The sequence below is a fragment of the Oryzias melastigma genome, linkage group LG5, assembly GCF_002922805.2.
Source record: "Oryzias melastigma strain HK-1 linkage group LG5, ASM292280v2, whole genome shotgun sequence".
Taxonomy (NCBI): domain Eukaryota; kingdom Metazoa; phylum Chordata; class Actinopteri; order Beloniformes; family Adrianichthyidae; genus Oryzias; species Oryzias melastigma.
The window spans coordinates 33,759,649-33,784,679 of NC_050516.1; the positions used below are offsets into that span (position 1 = coordinate 33,759,649).

Genomic DNA, 25,031 nt, shown 5'->3' on the forward strand with positions numbered 1-25,031 from the left:
TGCTATTTAGACCTGGATGTTTTATGATGTTGCTTCCCTCTGCTGCCATCTTCTTCTTTCTCAGCGTGATGCGGTTTACCCTCACGCCGGAGGATTTTCTATTCCTCCGTTTGGAGGGTCGGATTTTAAAAATACATTTCCTGGACATGACTTGCATTTAAACTGCCCCCTCAAATGGAGGGGAACTTAGAAAGAGAGGATTGGGTCTAACTAAAAGCATAAGAATGTCCCTGTTCCTGTGTGGATACAGAAAACACATTCATGATCCGTATCTGTAGGGAAATCTGACTGATGACTCTATCCTAACATGTGACCTGCCCTGTTTGTCCTGCTGCAGGCAAACAATGCGTCTCTGTTTCAACAATGAGAATGAGGACTGTCTCTAACTGCAGCTTCAATACCATGTCTGTGTTCAGGGGAAGTAAACAAACATGGAGAGCTGGTGCTGGTTGTGACGAGTGATGAAGAGGATACCAGCTCAGCATTATCGCAGGTAACCTTCACTCAACGTGAGATCTGAGTCCATTAGAACGTTTTTCTTTCTCAGTGTTTTGGTTTAAAAGTCAAAATCATTGTACATTATGTTCATTAGTTTATAGATCCCATTTACGGTTTCTTGGTCATTTGTCAGAGACCGTAAAGGATAGCACAAACATCAGAAAACTCACGGTTCGGATCGTGGTTTTTCAGACTCAGTTTGGATTAATTTTTGGATTAGAAAAAAGGAAAAAACAGGACGAGTGACCAGATTAAAGATTACATTTTTTTAAAGATATTTTATATTTACTGTAAGTAATAAAACAAATATGCTACTGATTGACATGATCAATTTCTTGGATATCTTTTTATACCTCACTCCTTTTTTATATACTTTACCGCATCTTATGGTTTAGTTCTGACTAACATGAGTGAAAAAAAGTGTTTGTGTTCTTCTTTTTCTCTGAGAAATGTTCAGTTGTCTGTTAAGTATATATGTGACAGTAATATATAGAAGCTGAAAGACAAATGAGCTCTGGAGTTACAAGAATACCAAATACCAGCAACAACATTGGGCTTTCTGACCTGTCATTAAAATGGAAATTAGTTGCTTGTACAGCCTGCATCCAGATCTTCATTCATTTTGGTTTTCTAAGCTGTATTTTTTCATGCAGATGACAAATAAAATCACATTTATTATGGTAAAGTAAGCCTTGAAAATGGTTAGTGTTTTCTAACACAAATTAGCACCACGTTTTGCCAGAAACAACTGCTGCAGTTCTAGATCCGCCACAAAACAGCAAAGACATCCCTGAGGATCAGATCAGATTACTGATAACTGCACTGGGCTTCCAACAGCATCTTAATATAAAAAGAGAACATAGAAGTCCATGCTCGTGATCCGTCTGCAGGGGGAGCTGGTGTGGGGGCTGATTGAGGGCTTCGCCCCCTGGCCGGGGATCGTCATTCCTTCCAAAAGAGAGCCGCAGCTTCCAGGGAAGAGGATGGTGGAGTGGTACGGCCAGGGAATGTCCTCCCAGGTAGAAGATCCAATCCCTTTACAGTTCCTGTCTCGTTACAGTCAGTTCTGGATGTGTTTTTTGGTGAAAAGTTTCTCTGACTGTTTTTAGATCTCCTCCTTGCAGAAGCGGAAACGTTGATTTTGAAGATAGTTTAGTTTGTGGATCAATGTGAAAGTTTGATTTTTTTTTAATTTGTGGTTTCAGATCAGTTTGCATGGTCTGAAGCCGTATTCTGCCTTCAGCCAACACTTCTGTCCCAACTCCTTTGTCACCCTCGTCACCTACAGAGAGGCCATCTTCTCATCCCTGCAGGTCTGTGCTCAGCTTACCCCGGATCTTTAGGACCGTGTCATGTGTTGACTCTAATGTTTGAATTAGACTGTAGATATTCAGAGACTGAAAAAGCTTTGAGCGTGTCCATAACCGTCCTGTCCCTCAGGAAGCAGCTCAGCGCTGTAAGAAGCAGTTCTCTGTTCCTCTGGAGGAGAAGGAGGAGCTGCTGAAGCAGATGCTGGACTGGGCGATACAAGGCTTCCAACCCACTGGACCAGATGGATTCAAACCTGCAGCCGGAGATATCGGTATGAACAAGAATATTGATGGTTCATGAATGACATGATTGATGTTATTCTATGGAGACAGAAAAGACTCACCCTGATTTGTACCTACATTTTTGTGTGCTTATTCTTGATTATTAACTCATACAAATATTTTGTGCACAACTACAGTATTTTTTAGATAAAAAAAAATACTAAATACAATTTACACGTGCACAAATAAAAATCACAACAGCTTGAAACAAACTAGATGAACAAACCTTTAAAAATTACACACAAATCTGATGTGAGACTTTTGTGTCTCCAAGATTCGTCCATAAGTGATGCGTTTAAATGCAGCTAGAATGCTGGGACATCAGATTTCTTATCAGCTGCTCTAAACTTAGATTGTGAATATAATCTGGTTAAACATGACATTTACCACTTTGGTTAAAAACTTTATAATCATCATTAAAACACTACTGTGAACGTTTTATAAATGTAAAAAATTATTATGGGGAACTTTAAAAATTAGAATATTTTCCAGAACTGATCGCTTCCTGTCTGCACTCCCTCCCCTGATAGCACCTCCTATACGGGACTGTTTCAGGGCAGAGATCGACCCACTACGATCTGGGGGTCTGGCGCCGCCTGCTATCTATCGGGAAAAAGCCCCAAATATTTTACTTTCAAAGCAACAAGTGTTTTAAAAATAGTTATTTAGACTTTTTATATTAGTAATTCGGCATATCTGTTTAAGAAAGTGGTAAAATGTCAAGTTTAACCAGATAATATCCACATTCTAAGTTCAAAATGGCTAATAAGAAATCTCTGATGACCCAGCATTCTAGCAGCATTTAAAAGCATCATTTACACACAAATCTTGCTGATGCTAGGATCACTCTGTTTTTTTAGTAACTCCTAAACCTCATAAGTTTACAGTCAGTCCATCTGTCAGGTGAGCTCACCTCACTGAACAGAATCCAGGGATGCAGAGATCCAGTGAAGGTTTACTGTACTGGATGTGTTGGTTTGATAAACATCATTCTTTATGTCTAATTGTGGTTTGGACGATTAATTCATCAAAGTGTTTTTGAATTGTTTATGTGAAGGTAATTCACTCATGACAGCACTTTTTTCTTCTTATTAGAAGTAATTGTTGACTCTGACAATATCTTTCATCAGGGGTTGTTAAGACGAACACCAGACCAAAAGTGAAGAAGAAACTCTTCCATCAAAGCTCTCCTCTCCCAGACATCCCCAGCCAGGGAAGAAAGATTCCCATCCAGGCCAAAATAAACGAAATGACGCAATCATTAAACAAACTTTCATGTCAGTTAACACCAAACTCCTCCCACTCCAAAGACCCCGCCCACGGGGAGCTTGATTTAGGGGTAAAACCATCTCCCTCTGTGACGAGGGAAAAGAAAAACCAAAAAGGATGGTCCAAGGTGGCGGCGAGGGAGGAGGAGAAGGAGTGGCCTAAAGGATTTGAGCCACGGAAAGGTGGATGGGGGAAGAAGAGGGCTACAGCGAAGGCCTCCAAGAAGACCAGCAGCCTGCTGGATGGATTTGATGATGACATGTCGCCGGACTTCATACCACAGCGGAAAAGGAGCTACGTCAAGGCTTACAACAAGGTCAACCAGGTGACCAACGTGTACCAGCAACCTGACCAGAAACTTAGAGGTAAGGAGCTGAACATCCATCCATCCATCCATCCATCCATTTCAGTGTGAATCGTGTTACATCTGCATGTATGTAGAAACCAGAACTGGAAGTCTCATAAGATACAGAGCCCATGATAGTGTTGTGCATCTGAGGAAACAGCTGTTGCCTCCTGATGGAGGAAAGATTGCAGGGCTGCTAAATGTGCAAAGTTTGTCATCTATGTGCACCTCAGCCAACAATTTAAGTTAACTAATTAAATTTAATAAACGCTAATTAAATCAATTAAGTAACCCTTACTTTAAAAAACTGCTATTTTTTTTTCTTTTATTCATTTATTTTGTCCTTTTTTCCCTCTTTGTCCTCAGCAGACTTACACTGCTGGGTTTTGTTATTTTAGTTTGGACCTTGGTAGTCTTAGTTTGCAGGTTTTTTTATTTGTTTTCTTTACGTAGTTCTGGTTTGGGGGAGCTGCTGACTCTGACGGTCGACATGTCTGGGTCAGCAGTCTCCATGACTTATTCTGTGTTTGACCGAGGAGCCACCATGGAGAGATAGAGGAGCCACATGTGGATCTGGAACCTGCACGTTTGTAGGTCTAACCCTACAAACGTCTGAATTTAAACGCACATTTGTAAAGTTTGGATGTTCTATGGAGAGAAAATAGACTCACCCCGAATTGTGTGTGTGTAATTCTTGATTTGTAACCCAATTAATACATTTTGTGCATAAGTACAAAAAATACAAAATGAAATTTAGACATGCACAAATTAAAATGACAACAGTTTAAAACTAACTATACGCACAAATCTTCAAAAATGACACATACACAAAGCCAAAAATCTGATATGAGACTCTTCTCTCGTTTCCAAGATTTGTCTGGAAGTGATGCGTTTAAATGCTGCTAGAATGCTGGGTAATCAGAGTTTTTTCAGCCACTTTGAAAATATCTAGTGAAACTTGACGTTTCCTCACTGTTTTAAACAGATATAATTAATAATTACCCACAAATCAAGAATTACTCCCACTCAAATCGGGATGGGTGTATTTTCCCTCCATAATGTTCTGGGCGGAGCTTTGATCTTGACTCAGGCAGCACAGAGTGATGTAGTGTTGAAGTGAACCACATGATGTTCTCATGGAAGTTTCTGTTTTTATAATTCGCCGTCCGTCTCTGTCTTTCAGAGGACATCATTAACAAGATCATGAAGATGAAGCTGAACATTGAAGGTGGGTTCAATGACCTGTGAGGGCTTCTGCTTCAACTGTGAAGAACGATTTTTCACTTTCTTCTCCCTCTTTCTAACTTCTGCCTGAAGGTTTCTGTTTGTGTTGTGGGACTGAAGATGTGGTGATATCCCACCCTCTGTTCAAAGGCAGCCTGTGCTTGAAGTGTAAGGTAAAGACCCACCAACTCTGTGAATGCGTACTAGAGAGTGAAACGACAGATTTAGAAGGGTCTAGAGTGGGTTCTGTGGAAATTCTTTTGAAATTAGAGCAGATGAGCTGCAGGAACATCACTGACTCTAAGGAGGCGTGTCTTTCCAGAATAACTTCACAGAAACTCTGTACCGGTACGATCAGGACGGCTATCAGTCCTACTGCACCATCTGCTGCTACGGGATGGAGGTCATCCTGTGTGGGAACGACAGCTGCTGCAGGTGGACTCCATCGTTTGTCCTGCAGCTACTAAAGTTCTCCTTCTTTGCTGGATCAGACTGAACTTGTCTGCTCTGTGTCTGCAGATCGTACTGCAACGACTGCCTGAACATTCTCGCTGGTCCGGGGACCTTTGACTCCCTGAAGCTGCTGGAGCCGTGGATCTGCTTCCTGTGTCAGCCTCATGAACCTCGGGGAGCGCTGGTTCCTAGAGAAGACTGGAGCATCCGCGTGCAGGAGATGTTTGCTAACAACAGCGCCATAGAGTTTGTAAGTGGAGATTACAGTTTGAATGGAGAAGTTCAGCGTGTTCAGAGGAAAAGGTTCGTTAAGAAAAAGTGGCTCTAAGAGAGGGGTCTGAAACTCATCACACAGGGGGCCAAAATAAAAAAAACACCTCAGATCACGGGCCGAACAGGATCAACATTTATTAAACACTCCAAAACTACTATTTAAAACTTTAGAAATGTAATTTTTAACATAACTATGAGCTAGATATACAGCATTACCTGCGATAATGCTAGTGTGAATGCTGTAAGCTGAATTTGGATGCTATAGATGCTAGTGCTGATAGCTGAAAACGCTGAAGCTGATGGCCAGCTAAAAAATTAGCTAAATGCCAAGTTAGCCTAAAAAACCTAGGTTAGCCATAACAGTTTGCATGTAGCTGATATTTTAGCTAAATTCAAAATGGAAAAAAAAGACCTAAATTACCCAAAACTGCAACTGTGTAAATATTAGCCTAGAAAACTTTTAAAAAGCCAAAATTATCCAAAATAGCTACCATGTAGCTGAAATTTTAGCTAAACTCCAAAATAGCCTAAATCTTAGTAAGTGCCAAAATATTCCAAAAACGCTAGCAGAATTACAATTTTTAAAACTTTAAAACTGTAATTTTTTTACATAATTATGAATAATAAAAAGGCAGGAATATTATTCTAGAATAAATCAAATTCCAATATTTGACTCTCCATAAAATTGTACAAGTTAGAAATAAGTGCAAGATAACATCGGGTCATTAATAAAAATAAAATAAAATGATCTGGAGGGCCGGATAGAATTACCCCGAGGGCCGGATCCGGCCCCAGGGCCCTGACTTTGACACATGCGCTAAGAGGATCAAGACAGGAAGATGCAGCACAAGGTGGAGGTCAAACGAAGAGCACATGAGGACTTGTATGACAGATTGAACACAAAAGAGGAGGTGGATGTCTTACAGTTAAATCTCTGATAACTATACTGCAGTATTAAACTCTTAGGCTTAATAGTAGGGGTGTAACAAATCCTTGATCTCTACGGATTACTGGCCACGGTTCGGCCCAAACACACACCTCATCCCGCCGCCACTGCATACCTCGCACACGCATTATTAAAATCCATCGTCTGTTCACACCGAATACAATTGGCATCAAATTCCTGTAAACTGTCTTTGTTTTAACACCGTCAACGTTTCTTCTTGATGGTTCTCCAAAAGCCTGTTAACCTGAAACTCCCTCCACATGGTTGAGAAGCTCCCATCAAAAACTTTTCTGGATCTCGTCACGGAGGACGCGGATATTGAGAGATTTAGTTATGTTGATGAGCTGAATGTAAGCATCGGTGCACGTCTCACTGCCTGGCTTCAGAGCTGCTGCTGCTGTCGTGCAACAGAGACGTGCCATCAAGGGAAGGCAGTACGGCAAGCCAAAAGGGTCAAAAATCACCAGGAAAAGTGGGCATGGCAGTGCCTCGTCTGCGCTATGGAGAATAACAATTATTTGAAATATTTAAATGTTCCCAAAAGTTCGTTTCAACACTACAATTAATAGCAAAAATAATAAAAGTTTAAGTTGAACTTTTTCATTTAAGGGGATGGAGAAAATTGTATGATCATCATTCTATCAGTCTTTGTAGATTTGGTCTCCAGACATGTAAATGTAATCAGAAGCTGCATGTTTTTACATTTTTGTTAGTTTAAATATGTGCGAGTGTGTATTTATGCTTTGAAGTACTTTATATATTTTTTTCTCAAATATTCGTTTTACAGCTTTTCAAATAAGTAATTTTAGGCTTCTGAAAAATGATCCAAACCGTGACCATAAAACCGTGACACGATCCGGACCGTGAGTTTTGTTATCCGTTACACCCCTTATTTATAGTGAAATTGTAGGTTGGTGAAGAACCATAGTCGTTATTTGAATTATTCCTCATTTTAAAGGTTGGCAAAGGCCTCAGAATACTTTGGTTTTATCCTATCTACTCTGTGGATCTGTTCACAGGAGCCTCATCGGGTCTACCCTTCCATTCCTGCCAGTCTGCGCCGCCCGGTCCGAGTCCTGTCCCTCTTTGATGGCATTGGAACAGGTGAGAGGAAAAACTAAAGTTTGGGTGTTCATTTTTAAAAGCAATAGAAAGAAGCATTCTGTATGTCTGCCTCATAATGTGTTCGTATCCTCAGCCTGTTCACATTCATTCAGATCAGAGCAGCGTCTTCAGCTTTTTCAGGCCATGAACCGTTTTAATGTCAGACAGTATTTTCCTGTACGAGGCTGAAGTGGGCGTCTGATTTTTATTTTTTCTTGGTTTTTGAGGGTAAAGTTTATCTTCATCCTTTGTAAAGAATCTACAGCCGCTTTAAACTTGATTTAAACTCTAGATTTCATGTAGAAACCATTCAAATGGGATCAATATTTTTTCCTAACCCACAACCGTCAAAGTGAAAGATAAACAATCAAACACCAACTTCAGACATTGACGGTACAAATAGAAAACAAAGTGACTAAAACTGGTATTTTCTAAATAAACATGAACACACCGACTGAAAACTGAAACAACTTTATTAGCAGCAACCTTGAAACATCAGACAGTCAAATACTGAATATTTTGCATTATTATTATGGTCTGTAGGAACAACTGTCAAAATACATCCACTTTTGTTTTGAGTGTAGACTCCTGGTTTTTGACTATTAAATGCAGATTTCTTTTATTTTGAAGTCCAAGACTTTTCTTCTGTTTCCTAATTGGATCTTTTCTGCTAAAAGAAACATTCTAGAAACATCTTTTGTTAACTTAACTAGTTTGGGGGTTTCAGTTTAGCGGCCAGTGCAGAGGCTTTAAGAAAATAGAGGAAGGATGTTCAACAGGTGACTGACCAACTTGACATGATGTGGTGGAGAGAATCCAGTAGTTTTCAAAATAAAAGTCCTCAGGATTATATAAATTAAACAGAAATGTAGGTCAGGTTTTCTTCTCTCTGCAGCCCGGTACCAAACGTCCCACAGACTGGTACCATTCCACAGCCCGGGGTGGGGGACCACTGATGTACACCATTCATGTTCTGTACCACAGTTATGCAGATGACACTCAGTTTTATGAAGCTCTGTCGTTAAACTGCTTTTCTGCCAAAGTTTTGACCAGAACCAGAAGAAATTAACCACAGAAATACTGTTCACAAGTCTGTGCTGTTTACCAGTTGGAAATCGTGCAGCTCCTTCAATTTACATCTGAAAGCAGGAGTCAGAACCACACAAGCTCAAGCTGCTCAGACATGGAAGCAGCTTCTGATGAACTCAGATGTTCTGGTTCTATGTTTAAATCCAAACTTTGTTCTTCTCTCTGTTTGAAACTGCACCCTCAGAGTGTTTTGTGTTGAAGGTTGTGTGTATGTAAAGCCCTTTAACAACCCCACATATGAACTCTAAACCATCTTGTTTTGCTCAGGCTACCTGGTGCTGAAGGATCTAGGATTCAAAATAGAGAAATACGTGGCCTCAGAGGTCTGTGAGGACTCCATAGCTGTTTCTACAGTCAACCATGACGGGACGATCCTCCAGATCGGGGATGTGAGGTTCATCACCAAGGAGTTTGTACGTTACGCTTTGCTGTTTTGTTTGTTTGTTTCCAATTCTATTTCACATGGAAAGTCCCTGTAGAGAAGGTAGGATCTGTTGTTCAAATCTGTTTACATTAAATGTGTTTATTGTTGTTAAACTTACTAACCACGTTATGAGGTCAGCCTTGCTAGTACCGGGGCGGGCTCCTTTTCTCAGCATCCAGATGATGGAGGACTGTCAGGACCACAAACCACTTTAAAAGGGCCAAACCAAGAAACATCCACTTTTTGAGCTTTTAAGTGTATTATCCTATTCAATCCTCACTATAAACATTCACTTTTGATCCGTTTACGCATTTCTGAGTAATCCTTTAAAAACCTCCACTCTCAACAGCAGCCCCTCCCATACCCATGAAAACGAGCGGGTCCTCACATGCTGACATCACAATTTGAGAACCGCCCCCTCCAGGAAGAGTCTGCTCCGCCCCCAGACTAACACAAACACTTTATCTGCGAAGCTAGCAGCGATCAGCTAGCTTAGTGAGTCCATCACTGCCGGGGGTAGTCTGTTGTGAGCCAGTTGAGCGATGGTTAAGAAACGCTCATTTGATTTAGGGTTCAAACTTTGTGAAGAAACTTCTGGTGAGGAATCTGTTTTAAACGTGAATTGTTGAGCAAAGGCAGAAAGGTGTGTGTGAAAAGGATTTTTAAAACAGAAATTGATGATGCTTCAAAGAGAACAGAAACTGCTGGTGTTGTCCTTTCATTTTAGTTGAAAGGGGCGGGGCAAACCTTCCCATGATGCACTGACTGAAATGACGAGCAGGTTTGTGCTCTCTTTGGTTTTCCAGCTGGATGCCGGGGGTCCGTTTGATTTGCTGATTGGTGGCAGCCCCTGTAACGACCTGTCCATTGTAAATCCAATCAGAAAAGGTCTCTATGGTACGTTCATGTTTTCAGTTTGGATGTGACGTTTTTTAGACAAATCCTTATTTATTTTCTCTGCCTTTGCTCTGCTGTCCGACAGAGGGCACGGGCAGACTGTTCTTTGAGTTCTACCGCATCCTCCAGCTGCTGAAACCCAAAGAGGACGATCCCAGACCCTTCTTCTGGCTTTACGAGAACGTGGTCTTCATGAACACGCACGACAAAGTCAATATTTCCCGCTTTCTTGAGGTTTGTTCTGGAACTTTCTTTCTTTCTTTCCTCCTCTGCTTTTGTACAGTTGTGTCCCTTTATGTCTGGATACACAACACGTTTGTGAGCACAATGACTGAAATTCACTTGTTTGAATTTGTAAGAACTCTTTATTTTTCCCCCAAAGCTTTAATCCTGTGAGCTGTTGCATAACCAAACCTTTGTCGCCCTCTGTGGTCCCTGTAGGAGCAGCAGGTGGTGCAGTGAAACCAAACTGGCTGCTACTTTGGTTTTCTGTAGAAAATGTTTCTAAAATAAGACATTTAAAGTTAAAGTCCCATCAGTTGTCTAGCAGGTCATGCAACTAAAGCTGCCTTCCAGATGGATTCAAAACAAGCACAAAGATATAGCTAAAAATTAAGTATAAAGTCAATAAAAGCTGAAGGCTGACCTAAAAAATGAGTCCAAAGCTTTTGATTCAGTCACTTGTTGGGAGTTTATGGTGTGGATCTCATGTTGTAGAGTTCCAGAGGTGAGGATCAGATCTTCTGAATGTTCTCCAGTGTAGCAGATTTAGGGGGTTCAGGAGAAGGTCCCATAGTTTTGGGCCTCAACAGATAAATGGACCTTTCCAGTCTGAATCCACCCTCAGATTTTAAAGTCAACATTTCACCGTTTTATGTCTACATGATAGAACTTGTTCCAATAGCAGATGAGTCATAAGTCATCAAAAATACTTTGAAAATGTTCTGTGAATGTATATTTCCGTTGGTACCCGGGCCGGGTCGCACCAGCCGCCCTCTACAGACGACTGTTGTGCTTTTCCTGTTCTGCAGTGTAACCCTGTGCTGGTTGATGCCGTCAAAGTCAGCCCTGCTCACAGAGCTCGCTGCTTCTGGGGAAACATACCAGGAATGAGCAGGTCAGACATTTTTCACAAAATGCATTGCAGGATATCACATTAAGAAGCAGCAGCTGCATCATGACGTCATTCACAGAGAGGAACTTCTTCCAGTCTCAAGATGGGTTCACTTTGTATTAAAAACTTGAGAAAATCTGATTGTTGTTTCATCAGGCCAATCATAGCTTCCCAGAGTCACAAGCTGACTCTGCAGGACTGTCTGGAGATTGGAAGACAAGCCCGGGTGAGTTTCTGCTTTCCTTCTAGAAGGTTTGTCGTACTGTGTGACGACACGAGGGATGTGTTTGTTCCAGGTGACCAAGGTAAGAACCATCACCACCAACCCCAACTCTCTGAAGCAGGGCAAAGACGTGTCACTGCTGCCGGTTCTTCATAACGGCAGAGAGGACAACCTGTGGATCACAGAGCTGGAAAGGTACATGTCTGTTTGTGAGCATGTGTGTGTTCATCTGTGTATTAGTGTGTGTCTGAGTATACTTGTATTTGTCAAAGTATGTTTATGTGAAAATATCTGAGTATATTCCTTATTTTTATGAGTATGTTTGTCAGTATTTGAGCATATTTGAGTGTACGTGCTTGAGTGTGTTTGTATGTTTTATTTGTGTTGTGTGTCCTGTGATGAAAAGTAAGTGAAGTCTTTAATCCTCTGGGTTTCTACCTTGCATAGTGTGAGTTGTCAGCTTGTTTGATACAAATCAAATCAAACTTTATTTATAAAGCAATTTTTAGACAAACACAAAGTTCTTGATTTATAATTCAGTTCCATTTTATTTATATAGCTCCATCTCACAAACAAATTGCCTCAGTGGGCTTCATGTACAGAAGCAGATGGATGGTCATAAAATGTAAACAAAAGCTGATTGCTAAACTAAAGAGATTAAATTAAACTAGTTATCCCTGGCCTTAGACCCTCCTTCCCGGTGAGGAAAAACTCCTAAAAAATCTGATTCAGGAAAAAAGAAGAAACCTCAGGGATGTCCTGATGAAGGAGAGATTCTATCCCAGGACGGACAATAGATTTACCAGGACTGTTAACGAAGAATGAACTTAGCTAACTCTACAACTACATATTTGAATAGAGTTCATTCAGATAGGACTGGGGCACAGGTGGGGTGGGGTCCACAGCCACAACGAGCCAGAGGCAATGGTCCACGGCCAAGACGAGCCAGAGGTATGGTCCACGACCAAGATAAGCCAGAGGCGTGGTCCACGACCAAGACGAGCCAGAGGCGTGGTCCACGACCAAGACGAGCCAGAGACGCGGTGGTCCACGACCAAGACGAGCCAGGGGCGTGGTCCACGGCCAAGGCGAGCCAGAGGCGTGGTCCATGATCAAGAACAGGAGCATAGATGATCCACCAGGAATCTGAAATCTCTCTCGCCCTCCCGTAGGGGAGTGGGGAAAGAGGAACAACATGTGAATCACACTGCACCAAACAGAAGCATAGAAAACTAAATACAATAAACAATAGAGAGGAGAGGTAAAGTAAATGAGAATAGAGAACAAAACCCCAGAGCTGATGTGGATAATAGCGATGATAAAAAATCTAAAAGATTTAGCGTATCAAAATTAATCTAAACCCAAGAGAGCTACAGCAGAGGGAATCAACCACCAGGGCCCGGTTTACCAATCCAACTTCCCTCTCTGAGTTCCGTAGAGAAATGTGTGTTATGACTGTAATAAAAATGATCATTATTCCCCAACGTCTTTTTCTCACCAGAATCTTTGGGTTTCCCAAACACTACACTGACGTGAGGAACATGAACCGACAGCAACGGCAGAAGGTGCTGGGCAAGGCGTGGAGCGTCCCGGTCATCCATCACCTCTTCGCTCCCCTCAAGGACTACTTCACCTGCAAGGAGCTGCCTTCTCTGAACGGGGCCACGCCTCCTACGGCCACGCCTCCATGTCCTCCTCCGTCCTGGCAGGCCTGAAGCAGCTGGGATGATGATGACATCATCTTTTGTTTTTAGCCTTTTAGCTCCCAAGTGGAAAAACATTTCAGGGAAATTAGGAATTTTTACAGTTTGGACTTTAACCAACAAACTGTTAGTTTTTTAGGGATTTTTGTCATTAGTCATTCGAATCATGCATCTGAGCCAAAAAGTTTATGTGAAAAACAGAATTCCAAAGTGGAATTTACTGGAAACTCATTTGTCAGACGGGTTTTTTATTCTCTATGTATTTGTCTTTTACCTTTTTGGAATTTAATGATTTTACTCTCAAGTCGCCTTTGCCCAACAGGCACCCCCATAGACCCCCAAAGGGATTCAGGAGGTTCTCAAGATGAATGTATGGATACTTGCTAGTGGAGTTGGGCAAACTTGGAGCTCCTAAAGTGATTTCATCCGGCCCGCCAAACTGGAATCTTGATAACCCTTTAACACTTGAGGCGTCGCCGGTGACACTTAAACACAAAATTTTAACATACTGTAACTTTTCGACTGTTAACACGATAATTCCAGTAGATTCAGAAGGAGAAAAGCAGCTCATCTAGCCGCTTTTCTCCTTCAGAATCAGCTGGAATTATCGTGTTAATGGTTGGAATCATGTGGTTTTGGAAGATCTGCTATATTTCTGATATTCACATGTTTTCTTGACTCATTTTTCCGATCATTCCAACCCCATGTAGATTTTAAACATCAACCCATTGGTGCAACTGGCACTAAAATAAGAGCAAAAGTTAGTCTTTTTCATAAAAACTCCAAAATGTTCTGTTTTAAAACATCAATTTTCATGTAGTCGTCCAGATTTCATGTTCCTCTCATGATTTTTCGGTCAAATTTTAGAAGCTGAAGGTTTGCCCAGCTCTGCTGTACAGTGTCCGGATGCTGGATTTCCTGCATCCATCCAGAGCTTCTGATGTTTGGGAGTTCAGCTGCTGCGTTTGAATCTGCTGGTGTCTTCATCTGGTTGTCTACAAAAAAAAACAATTCCTAATTTTTTGTTGCCGTTTCTGTCTTCGAGCTACACAAAAGTAGATCTAGATGAGTGATTAGAATAGTTGTTTTTCAGAATGATGTTAGTTTACTGTCAGTGAATCACTGTGAGTGCTGCTCCTTGAAGACATTTCTGAATGGAAATGAATCTAACCACTATTTGAACATCTCAATATTAGAAATGCTTTTTTTCTGTGTGTAAACAAAATAAAATTTTGTAAGAATGGTCTTTAATCAATAAAATGTTGAAGTTTGTCTTCAGCGTCCTAAAATGTTTCAGAAGCTTTAACAGTCCAGCTGAATGATGGTTTTTCTTGGTTCCTGGCATCACTTGAGCTTTTATTTTGAAAAGCATCATTTGAAAGGTTCTGACTTGGTTATTTTCTATGTTAAAGAGCGGGTATTCATAAACTTTATAGTTTTTGAAATATTGAGCAAAATATGCCTCATAGGAGATTCATGAGAAAGCCTTCAAATTTCAGAATTTTAAGTCGATTAGCAACAAGCCTTTAAATATATTCATAGGCTATGTTTCATCTTTTATAGTAATTTTAAAAATATTGGAGTTTACCTAACATTTTAGCAACAGGCTAATGATTTTGACTAAGTTGTTATTTACTGAGGTTTTTATAGACTAATCAAGAGTTTAGCTAATATTTTAGCAACAGGCTAACGTTTTTAACTATAATTTAGTTGACTTTTTAGGCCATTTTGGAGTTTAGCTAGTAGTCAAGCAACAAGCTAGCTTTTTTGGCTAATTTGGCAACTACTGAGGTTTTTTATGCTAATTTGGGGTTTAGCTAATATTTTAGCAACATGCTAACATTTTTGGCTAATTTGTTGCTGGAGCCTATCCCATCTACTGTTGGCTGAAGGTGGGCTACACCCAGACAAGTTCCCAGTCTGTAGCAAGGCCACACACATGGACTCCAGGACATTTAGAACCATCAGTGAACTATGATGTGACTGAGGTAAACTGCGACAGCCCCATGACTGAAAGAGAAAAAACGGTTTTGAAAAAAATGCTTTTTTTGGAGGAAACTGCATCTCCAGGAGAAAGCCCACAAAGAGGATGATCAAGCTCCACAGAGAGGACCCAGCTGGGACTTTTTGTGAGGCTAGACTGCGAACCACTGTCCCACCATGCAGCCCCCTGAATGGACATGTATTAATCAAAAATATTTTATTGTCATTAGCAAAATTGCAAAGTTTGATTTTGTAAAATAGGCCTAGCTCAACCTGTTTACAAATGTTTAATTTTAGGCAAAAGCTGAAGATCATTTAAAATATTCAATTACACATAAATGACTTCAGGGCTTTTTGGTAAAATATTTGTTGTTATACATTCATGATTTGACATGATTTCATTCTGGCAGGAAAAATAAATAAATTTCAAGAGATAAACAAATCAATCAAATCAAAATCCATTTTTGTTTCAGTGTTCTCCTTCGTTAAAAATACAACAACATTGCTTTAAAGCAGGGGTCTGCAACATGCGGCTCATTGACTCCTCTTTTGTGGCCTTCGTGTTGAAGAATCATAAAATGCTTTTAATTTGAAGTATTCTTTGGACTATATGTTGCTTTTAATTTGAAGTATTCTTTGGACTATATGTTGCATCTAGCAAAGCAAAACAGTCAAAACAGTCAAACTTTCTTTTAACTCATTTAGAAACAGTTTAGGCTCCTGACTACAATACCCATAATGCTCCTAGAACCAATCAAGTGATTTGGATTTGTAGTTTACCATAGTTGAACAATGTGACAGATTTTTGTGTATCACGGAAAGCAAAACCTGAATTTATACTACAAGGCACACTGGAATTTAAAGTAGATTATTGAAGAAAATTCAAGGATTTTATATGTGCCACACTGTCCTAAAATAGGCTTCAGTTAAATAAGTTCTAATTTAATTTTAGTTGGTTCACAGATTTTTGGTTGAGATTCACCATTAATTATAAATAAAACTGTGTATTTTATTTTAATCACTCAAGACATCACACAACCTACTACTATATTTCCCTCTTTGGCGTGATCCTATCCTATTATTTTGAACGAAAGTCCTTTTTTTCTATTTTAAAAAATGTTCTCTTCATAAATATTTATGTAAAAAAAAACATTGTTCATTTATATTTACCATAGTTGTAACTGAAATACACTAAGTACTTCAGTTACTATACTGAAGTACTTATTATTACTTCAGTATAGTAACAATAAATACAAATACGTGTCTTTTTTCTCTACATGTTGAAGTTAGACTTTGTGGCTCCTGGATTGTGATCAGTGAGAAATTGACCTTCAAATGGTAAAGGTTGCAGACTCCTGCTTTAAAGTAAAGTAACAGTACAAGTATGAATGGAAAAACGGCTGTTCTGTTGAATGTGTTGCCATTTAGTGGTTAGTCAGCTGTTGTCTGCTGTTATAGACTTCATGTTCAATTTTTAATGATAAAATGCTTTCCAGATGCTTTTTATTTCATTTAAAAAGCAATGTGAGTTCTCGAGAGGCTCCTCCCTTTAGATTTATAACCAAAAAGAAGAGTCAAAACTGTATGTTTATTTATCATTTAGTGCATCCCTGTTTCAGACATTTTTGGTCACATTGGTGATCTAAAAAATAAAAAAATTAAACCAGTGAGAGGAAGGGGCGTTCCTTACGCCCTGAACGTAATGACGTTAGGGCCTTGCGTCGCCGACGTCATCACCAGGGTTCTTCCGCTACCGGCAGAGTGAACGTGAAGTGGTGAAGTGCTACGAGGGAAAAAGCAGAAGTAGCATCTACAGCTAAACACACAGACCTGTATTGCGTACGGAACCAGAACCGAAACAAACCCAACTCGCCGTATTCGAGAACCGTGACAGATAATCGAATCCAGGTAAAAGACGGTCCCGGGTGTTAGCATGCTAGCTGCCGGGCTGCGGCTAACGGGGAGCAGGGAAGGAGTGTTAGATCTTTCCAGCCTTCTGAAATAACTTGATATGAATTTTAACAATTTTGGAATACGTTCTTAGCTCGAGTCAGTGCGTTTTAAACCCCCGGCTCAGAGCTGAAGACTCCAGATGAAAAGTAGCGGATGAGGCGGTAACCTTTGCTGGAGGATCAGGGTGTGGAGCCGCTGAGGGCGAACAGACGCGTTAGCATGACATCGCTCTCTGGAGAGCTGAATCTCAGCCGTTATCGGCTCACAGAGCGAAATGATGACCTTAAATTTGAAAATTAAATTAATCACACACTTTGTTGATTTGGGTGTTCAAACAATCTCGAGGCTAGCAGCGTCTTTTGTTTGGCTAACTAACGCTAACTTTAGCTTCCTCCGCGAGACCGGAGCCATGTTGTCTTCAGCTAATTGTTGAATTTACATGTTATTGTTTTCAACATTTCCTTCTTATTCGTATCAGATTGAGCATTTTTGCATCAATAATGACTAAGCTGGCTTTTAAAATGGAAACGGTAGACATGTTGTTCTCATGGTCATGTTCGGTTACCCAGAAGGGCCATGAACTAAAGCGGCGAGAAACTTGTTTTACTTTGGAAGGACCTTACCCAATAAATGAAATCATTTAATGATCAAAATAAATAAACTAATCAGTCAGTCAGCACGATCTTCCAAACACGGTTTCATAAAAGCTTCAGATCTTATCGGTGCGGAATAAAGTGCGATCGATTATAGTAACTGTTATTTATGTGTATCTAAAGCCTTAAATAAAACAAAATAAGTGTTTATTTATTTTTGCATCTTCACTCTTCAAGTTTAGTATTTTATATTTTCTGTAGTTTTTGTTTTGATCGGTTGCGACTTTATATCAGGATGTCACGTGACCGCAGCTTCACGCGCCTGACTGTTACCGATTCAGTTTAAAGTCGGATTAAATATCGATTTAGCACAGATGTTGTATTTTTTTATTTTATGAAATATCACAATTAACATGAAAAGATTGACGTTTTTTCCTCAGCAGCAAAACGTTTTCCTCTGACAGGAGGAGAGCAGCTCTCCTAATAATACAAAACACTGTTCAGTGAGATTACGGAGCGCTTGACAGTCAAATGTAAAGCTGGACAACCACGTCACACACATGCAAAAATAATTCATGGGAATCTAATGTCCCTCCTGTCATCTTATGTCCTCTGGGTTTATCATCCCGTTGATTCTGTCAATTCTCCTTCAACAAAAACTCCACTAGCATCTGTAGATTTGATAATCACAGGAAAAAATTCAGTTTGAAACCATCAAAACTATTTTCATGTGCACTCAGTCTTTGGTCAGCTCCTCTCCTCTGTCTGCAGGAGCATGGCTGTAAACGTTTATGCCACCTCGGTGACGAGTGAGAACTTGAGCCGCCATGACATGCTGGTCTGGATAAACGAGTCTCTGCAGATGAACCTCACCAAGATCGAGATGCTGTGCACAGGTAAGGCTTTCAGGTGATGTGTGAAGGACCAGGCACGTCTTTGAAACTAACTAGTTTTGGTAGCAGTAGATGAAGATGGCCTCCTAAGATTTCTACTTTAGTACGTCAATCTAATAAAAAAAAAAAAGAACAAATTATACAACAACAAAAAAATACAGATAATTCAAATGTAAATTGATGCTTTCCCTACAAATAGTATTTGTTAATCTTAATAATTAGTGGTTGTTAAAGCTGTATTAAAGGTCTGTGGTGTCAGGCGGAGGTCTGTGCAGCAGCAGACAATGGTTTGGCTGATCACATGTTAGGATATCAAAGCTGTTCTCTAACCTGTGGGGATGAGCTGACTCACTGGTGAGGAAACAAACAGCAGAGTGTATAAGAGTGTTTCCACTCAGTCTGAGCGTCCACCATCTCAGATGTTTAATATTTTATACTGATCGTTTAGGTAAAGGAAGATGAGCCAGACTTTACTATGTACAGATCAGCTGCAGTTGTTTTCTTCTGCTGCTGGATTTGTCTCAGTGAAAGCAGTTTGGGCACTTCGAAAAAAAAAAAATTTTGCTCATGTATCGCCCTCGTCGTCCTGCTCTGCTAAAACATGAATCTCCAGCTGATTGATGTGTCCATTCTCTGAGATCTGTGCCGTTTTGCTGTCCAGGTGCTGCGTACTGCCAGTTCATGGACATGCTGTTCCCCAACTCAATTCCTCTGAAGAAAGTCAAGTTTGGAGCCAAGCTGGAGCACGAGTACATCCACAACTTCAAACTCCTGCAAGTTGGATTCAAAAAGATGGGTGTCGACAAAGTAAGATGTGATGACCGCCTGACGCGTGCAGACTCCACTTCTTTACATCCGAGAGAATAGATGAACAAATACAAAGGTTCCCTGGCTCTTTTCTCCGTCATTCACAGTATGATGGTCTGATGCTGTACCGTGATGGCAACATTCAAACGTGCATGAAAACTGTGATGCACGACACAATTTTGGGTCAAATACGAACCAAAACATAAAATTCAGAAGTATGAATTAAGGCAGAGGTGTCAAACTCATTCGCACCAAAATCCAAAACACACAGTAGGTCACGAGCTGAACGGGATAAAAATTTATTTAAAACACACAAAAAAATTGTTTAAACTTTTAAAAGTTTTTAAAATTGTTTTTTTTTTTTGCTTGACATTAATGGTGAGTCAAACTGTTCAACAAGGAAATTAATATAGCAGATGGCCCCCTAGGCGGCCGCCTATGCTCAAAGCATAAAGAGATTTATGAAAGCATCAGTAATCACATATCCACGTTTGGGTTCATGAGATCATTCAGAGACTCTGTTCAGTGAAGTTTACATCTACTGCAGAAGATACATCCAACTGACGGACGCTTTCAGCAGTACTTCTGTCCCTCCGTGACCCAGTTTGATGACTCGCTGTGGTGTGAACGCAGCTCAAGAAAAGACTTGTCTTAGTTTGGAGGTAGAGAACCTAAACATTCATCCATCCATTGTCTTGACCGCTGTGTCCCTTTCGGGGTCGCGGGGCGCCGGAGCCTATCCCGGCTACTGATGGGCGAAGGCGGGGTACACCCTGGACAGGTCGCCAGTCTGTCGCAGGGCAGAACCTAAACATTGATGTTTAAATCAATTTAGAAACAGGAGTTAACCCTTTAACACCAGCCTATAACACCTTTTCAACCGTTAATGCGATCAACGTACTTCCAGTAGATTCTGTAGGAGAAAAGCGGCTCGATGAGCAGCTTTTCTCCTACAGAATCTACTGGAAGTACGTTGATCGTGCTAATTGTTTAAAAAAAACTGTTGCTGGTCGGCTGAGGTTGGTCCCTGCCTCGTCTGTCCAGAATGTTTTGCTGCATCGTTTTCATTCGCCTCCGTGTTTCCAGATCATCCCTGTGGACAAACTGGTGAAGGGGAAGTTCCAGGACAACTTTGAGTTCGTCCAGTGGTTCAAGAAGTTCTTCGATGCCAACTATGACGGGAAGGAGTACGACCCAGTGGGGGCCAGGCAGGGCCAGGACGCCATGCCCGCACTCAATGCCACCTCCTCCGCTCTCAACAAACCCCCCAAAAAGGCCCTCAGCCAAGGTCAGCGCCCCGCCCCCTCACACCCAGACCCCACAGGGGCAGCAGGCTTCAAAATGATGGACGCATTTCCATGTAGTTGATGTGAATCTTCATCCTCAGCTCCTCAGAGGCCTCCTGTTGCAAAGGTGGCTCCAAAGGTGGCCCCCGTCAGTGCGAGGAAACCGGGCATGGGTGGGGGTGATGAGGAGAGGGCGGAGCTCCTTAATGAGGTCAGATTTAGTCAAAAGAGAATTAACCTTTTAACTGCCTTGTCAACCAAATGGCAAAGCATATTTAGAAAACATGTTTTCAAAAATATTGATTGTGTGTCTTACCCCCTCATCTACGGAGCCCCTAGAGGGACATTGAAGCAAAAACATTTTTTTCCCCTAAAATTTTAAGTAAAAATAAATAAATTCTGGCTACGAACTGATATGCACCAGTTAATATCCGGTGAGCAAGTTTGTAACTCGTAATTTTTTTTAGTTTAGTTTTTATTTTTTTACTAAAACTTTTGGGGAAAATTTTTTTTTCCAAAAAATTTAATTAAAAAAAACATTTCTGGATAGCAACTGATAATAACCAGAACTTTTTTTCTTCAGTTTTTACCAAAACATTTTTTCAGTTACTATCTGGTGTGCGCCAGTTTTAAACCAGAGTTTATTTTTTCTTTAGATTGGAGTAAAAAAAATTCTGGATAGTAATTGGCGTGCACAAGAAAATATTTTTTTTTATGGAGGCCCTACATAGTTACATTTTTTCTTTCTTTTTTTTTACTTCAATTTCCCCTTTGGGGCTCCATATCAAGGCAATAAGCAGCAGAAAAAAATACCTTTTTGGTGATTTTTTTATTTGTGTTTTTTTTCTCAGTTAAAGGGTTAATGACCGAGTATAATGATTTCATTATTTCTTTCATTTTCTCAAATAGCTCGAGATCCTCAAATCAACCATTCAGGACATGGAAAAGGAAAGAGACTTTTACTTTGGAAAGTTGAGAAATATTGAGCTGATCTGCCAGGAGAAGGAAGGAGAAGGCGATCCCACCCTGCAGCGGATCATAGACATCCTCTACGCCACAGACGTGAGTGTCTCCACCTCCAGCAGGAGGTTTTCACTTTTTGCTTAATTTAATTAAATGTTTCTACAGAAATGACTGTTTCATCAGGATAGATGTTCTAATTCAAAATGACGTGTTAGGCAGGATCACGTGTGCAGAATTCAGAACGGCTTTGGTAAAGAATCGGACTGTATTGAATCAAAAAGTTAGTTGAATCCTTTATGTATTGACTCCTGGGCCGTTTATTGAGATGTGGATCCTGTGAGACGCCCCTGGTTTTTAGTGATTCAGGGTTAAGAATCCTTTAGCCCCTCAAACGCTGTCGAGTCTGCTGAACACTACAGAAGCTGTAGAACACGGATCTGGATGGGATGTTTGAGGTTTCTGGTTCTCCCCACAGTGAGCAGAACCCTGACGGTTCCGTTGGCTGATTGTTTTCTCTCTGTGTCCAGGAGGGTTTTGTGATTCCAGATGCCGAGGAGCAGGAGGAGTTTTAACTGAAGACTGCAAGCAACCGACGTTCTCACCTGCGACCCACTTAGAGACCCTCCCCAAGCAAAGACTGGTTTTCTGTTCAGCACCGATCCGGTGCCCCCCGCCCTCAAAGACTCGTTCTGGCAACCCCGCCCCCCTTAATCTCCGGTCTGACCCCGACGGCCTCTTTGATCCGATCACCCCTCGTCGTCCTTCAGGCTCTGCAGCCGTTTTGTGCCTTTTCTTTCAACTTTTATCGATCGCATTTCAGAACGGTGCGCTCTTCCAGAAGAACCACAAACTTCTGCGGAGAAGACATTTGAAGGGGTACGCTGAGAAACACTGCCAACACGAAAGGCTGGATTGGATGTAAGGAAGCGTGGAGATGGTTGCACTGACGGGTGATTAAATTAAGAGTTTATGAATCTGAAAGTGTTCAAAAATGAAGATTGTATAAAAAGTGGTGATGAAGGTGCAGGAGAAGAGCTCAAAAACTCCTGTGCCCCTAAGGTTTGGGTTATAGACCCCTCAGTGCTCCCGTCTGTCAGACTCCTCCTCCTCACGGATGTTGGTTCTCAAATGTTTGAGTGAAGCCGCCTTATTTTTTATGATACACTGGTGTTTGTCTCATTCCGAAACAACCATCTCCTCCGCTTCCTTCCTTCTTTCTATTATTTGAATGTTTCCAAATCGGATCATTTGAAGGTATCAGGGAGGACTTCCTGTTCGTTTCTTATGCCTTGACTTCCACGTGCAGAAGTCTTCTCTCCTCTGTTGAGACATTTCCACGAGTCTTCAAAGGAAGAAGCCTTTGGTGAAGACTGCCTCAGTCTTTTCTCGTTCTTGATGGTTGCCTTCTTTAGGGTTTTTTATTTTGTTTTTCTTTTCAAGAATGTATGCAATTCAAATCTGGAGCTTTAATCTGTGGGCGTTTGCTCCTCTCTGCAGAGCTGCTCGGGTCTCCTGCTGACAGGAGAAGACGGCAGCACATCGCCAAACCTTCCTTTCTTTGTTCCTTACCTTGACAACACTGTGGCCCGTTTCTAAATCTTCTACAGTCCTTTGTAACGCTCTCTCTGGAGCCGTTTGACCAGAACTTTGAGATCTTTGAATACTTCACTTCTGCAGCTCTTTTGTGCTGCTTTTTATTGTATTTTTCATCGTTCAAACGATATGAAACACAGACTTTGTCTCCATTTAGCTCCTGCTGAAATGAACAGTAACCCCTCATCCCACATCTGTTATGAACGTTTGTCGTTGTAGTGTATAATCGGAGCGGAGCGGCTTCTGTGGAGAGCGACGTCTGCGTGGCTTGGTAGAGGCTGCCGTCGGCGGCGTGCTGCTGTTCTAGTCGACTGATCTCCAGTTGAGTTAGGTAAATTCAGACGCTCCGGCGCAGGATGTCTCAGATCCAGTGCAACAGTCCCACTTCCAGAGAAACGGCTTCAAATGACTGCTTTCTCCCACGAGCCGACGACCTTTATTTGATGTTTGTTGCTGTGCTTGACTCGGTTTTCCTAAAACCTTTTGTACGGACATTAAAACAGTATTTGTTAGTCAATGCTGGCTTTTGTTTTTCTTACATATTCACTCACACCAATTAATGTAGAGCAGCTTAAAGTTAAAAGTTCACAGCGTTTTAAAATTCTTCAGGATCCATGAAAACCTGAGGCTACAGTTTCTGTCTTTGTGGTTCAACTCTATTTTTAACAAATGAAAAATTAATTTTAATCATTTTATTTGTACTTTCCATCATCCTCACATGGTTGCTGGAGCCTATCCTCGCTACTGTTGGGTAAAGGCCGGGTACACTATGAACATGTCGCCCGTCTTTTCTAGGATCACATAATAACATTCACATTTGGAACTATTTAGAGTCGATCACTCTTTCAGGGATTTCAGCGATCTTGTTATCAAAACATTCAGCTCGTTCAGGACATAACTGCTTGTATTTTTGTTATTAGCAGATTCCCAAATCCATGTTATGTGCACACACAGGTCAGGTCTATAAATCCATGTATGTTTTTGTGCTGTATTCTAAATGATTGTCACGAGCCAGTCTTTGTGTAGATTATAAAGTCTTTATAGACTATAAAATCTATAAAGAACACAGCCCAGTTAAGGCTGAGAACCTGATGAAATTGTGTTGATGAGGAAAAACTGAAAAAAAAATGCATTAAACTACTTTGTCTTTAAAGGTTACATCTACTTGAAACCCAAAAACTTTTTTTTTCAGGCATCATTTGGTTAACCCCAGTTTTATGTGTTTTTTATTTACCACCTTAAATATATAAAACAGAAAATCTCCCCGGGTTCGTGCCCAGATTTGGGTTTGTTGCCTCAGGACAACGAGATCCAATGAGGACACTAAAACACCAACGTTTAACAAGTGGAATTAGGAGTGATCCAGCTACAAACACAGTAGAAGAAGTTTTATTTCAGCAGCAGCAAGGATTTCATGATTTCAACACATTTTCTTTTAACAATTTCATGAATGGTTAACTGCATTATGTTTATATAAAATGGTATTTTTTCTATTCATTTATCTCATATTATTCTCTTATCTCACTCCATTCTGGGTAATGAGTAGTGAGGATTTTCAAAAAACAGAAAGCATAAAAACGGAGAGAGATTTCAGATTCCAGATGAATCGGTGAATTGAAAATCTTTGTGGGTCCATTTCCTGTGAGTCATAGTGCAGCAAAAAGGGATTCAGTTGATACCTATACACACCCTTCTATAGCTCCATCCATAAGCAGCCTGTATGCAAACGTGGTTGAACAGCACAATGCTGTTCTAAGGCGGCAGATAAAAATGTAATTTTAGTAAAGAAATGGAGAGACAAATGT

At 40.7% G+C, this 25,031-nt stretch overlaps 2 protein-coding genes across 3 annotated transcripts in view; both read left to right on the plus strand.

The window, feature by feature from the left end:
* Positions 1 to 14,438, plus strand: part of LOC112145504 (DNA (cytosine-5)-methyltransferase 3B) — a 28,240-nt gene extending 13,802 nt beyond the window's left edge. The window contains exons 7-23 of one of the 2 annotated variants that reach the window (XM_036212069.1): positions 417 to 493; positions 1,389 to 1,517; positions 1,704 to 1,811; positions 1,939 to 2,080; positions 3,221 to 3,724; positions 4,889 to 4,933; positions 5,023 to 5,102; positions 5,252 to 5,364; positions 5,449 to 5,632; positions 7,621 to 7,705; positions 9,062 to 9,207; positions 10,025 to 10,106; positions 10,201 to 10,349; positions 11,147 to 11,232; positions 11,386 to 11,455; positions 11,526 to 11,647; positions 12,954 to 14,438. In XM_036212069.1, coding sequence (XP_036067962.1) covers positions 417 to 493; positions 1,389 to 1,517; positions 1,704 to 1,811; positions 1,939 to 2,080; positions 3,221 to 3,724; positions 4,889 to 4,933; positions 5,023 to 5,102; positions 5,252 to 5,364; positions 5,449 to 5,632; positions 7,621 to 7,705; positions 9,062 to 9,207; positions 10,025 to 10,106; positions 10,201 to 10,349; positions 11,147 to 11,232; positions 11,386 to 11,455; positions 11,526 to 11,647; positions 12,954 to 13,167 — 2,336 coding nt within the window. In that variant the 3' untranslated portion in view covers positions 13,168 to 14,438. Of the gene's footprint in view, positions 1 to 416; positions 494 to 1,388; positions 1,518 to 1,703; positions 1,812 to 1,938; positions 2,081 to 3,220; positions 3,725 to 4,888; positions 4,934 to 5,022; positions 5,103 to 5,251; positions 5,365 to 5,448; positions 5,633 to 7,620; positions 7,706 to 9,061; positions 9,208 to 10,024; positions 10,116 to 10,200; positions 10,350 to 11,146; positions 11,233 to 11,385; positions 11,456 to 11,525; positions 11,648 to 12,953 lie in introns of both variants that reach the window. The other variant, XM_024270776.2, reaches the window with a different exon arrangement.
* Positions 14,439 to 16,846: 2,408 nt separating this feature from the next.
* mapre1b (microtubule-associated protein, RP/EB family, member 1b) lies at positions 16,847 to 23,743 on the plus strand. The gene is made up of 7 exons (XM_024270411.2): positions 16,847 to 17,046; positions 18,456 to 18,580; positions 19,239 to 19,384; positions 20,471 to 20,672; positions 20,772 to 20,881; positions 21,580 to 21,732; positions 22,161 to 23,743. Exons 2-7 carry the CDS (start codon positions 18,460 to 18,462, stop codon positions 22,203 to 22,205), a joined length of 777 nt encoding a protein of 258 aa, XP_024126179.1. The 5' UTR covers positions 16,847 to 17,046; positions 18,456 to 18,459; the 3' UTR covers positions 22,206 to 23,743.
* The last annotated feature ends 1,288 nt before the right edge of the window (positions 23,744 to 25,031 follow it).

Excerpts from the sequence above, each read along its gene's own strand:
- mapre1b (XM_024270411.2), top strand. The coding sequence starts at position 18,460 with ATGGCTGTAAACGTTTATGCCACCTCGGTGACGAGTGAGAACTTGAGC. Across the intron at positions 20,882-21,579 it reads GGGCGGAGCTCCTTAATGAG|CTCGAGATCCTCAAATCAAC; the intron begins GTCAGATTTAGT and ends TTTCTCAAATAG. Across the intron at positions 21,733-22,160 it reads ACATCCTCTACGCCACAGAC|GAGGGTTTTGTGATTCCAGA; the intron begins GTGAGTGTCTCC and ends CTCTGTGTCCAG.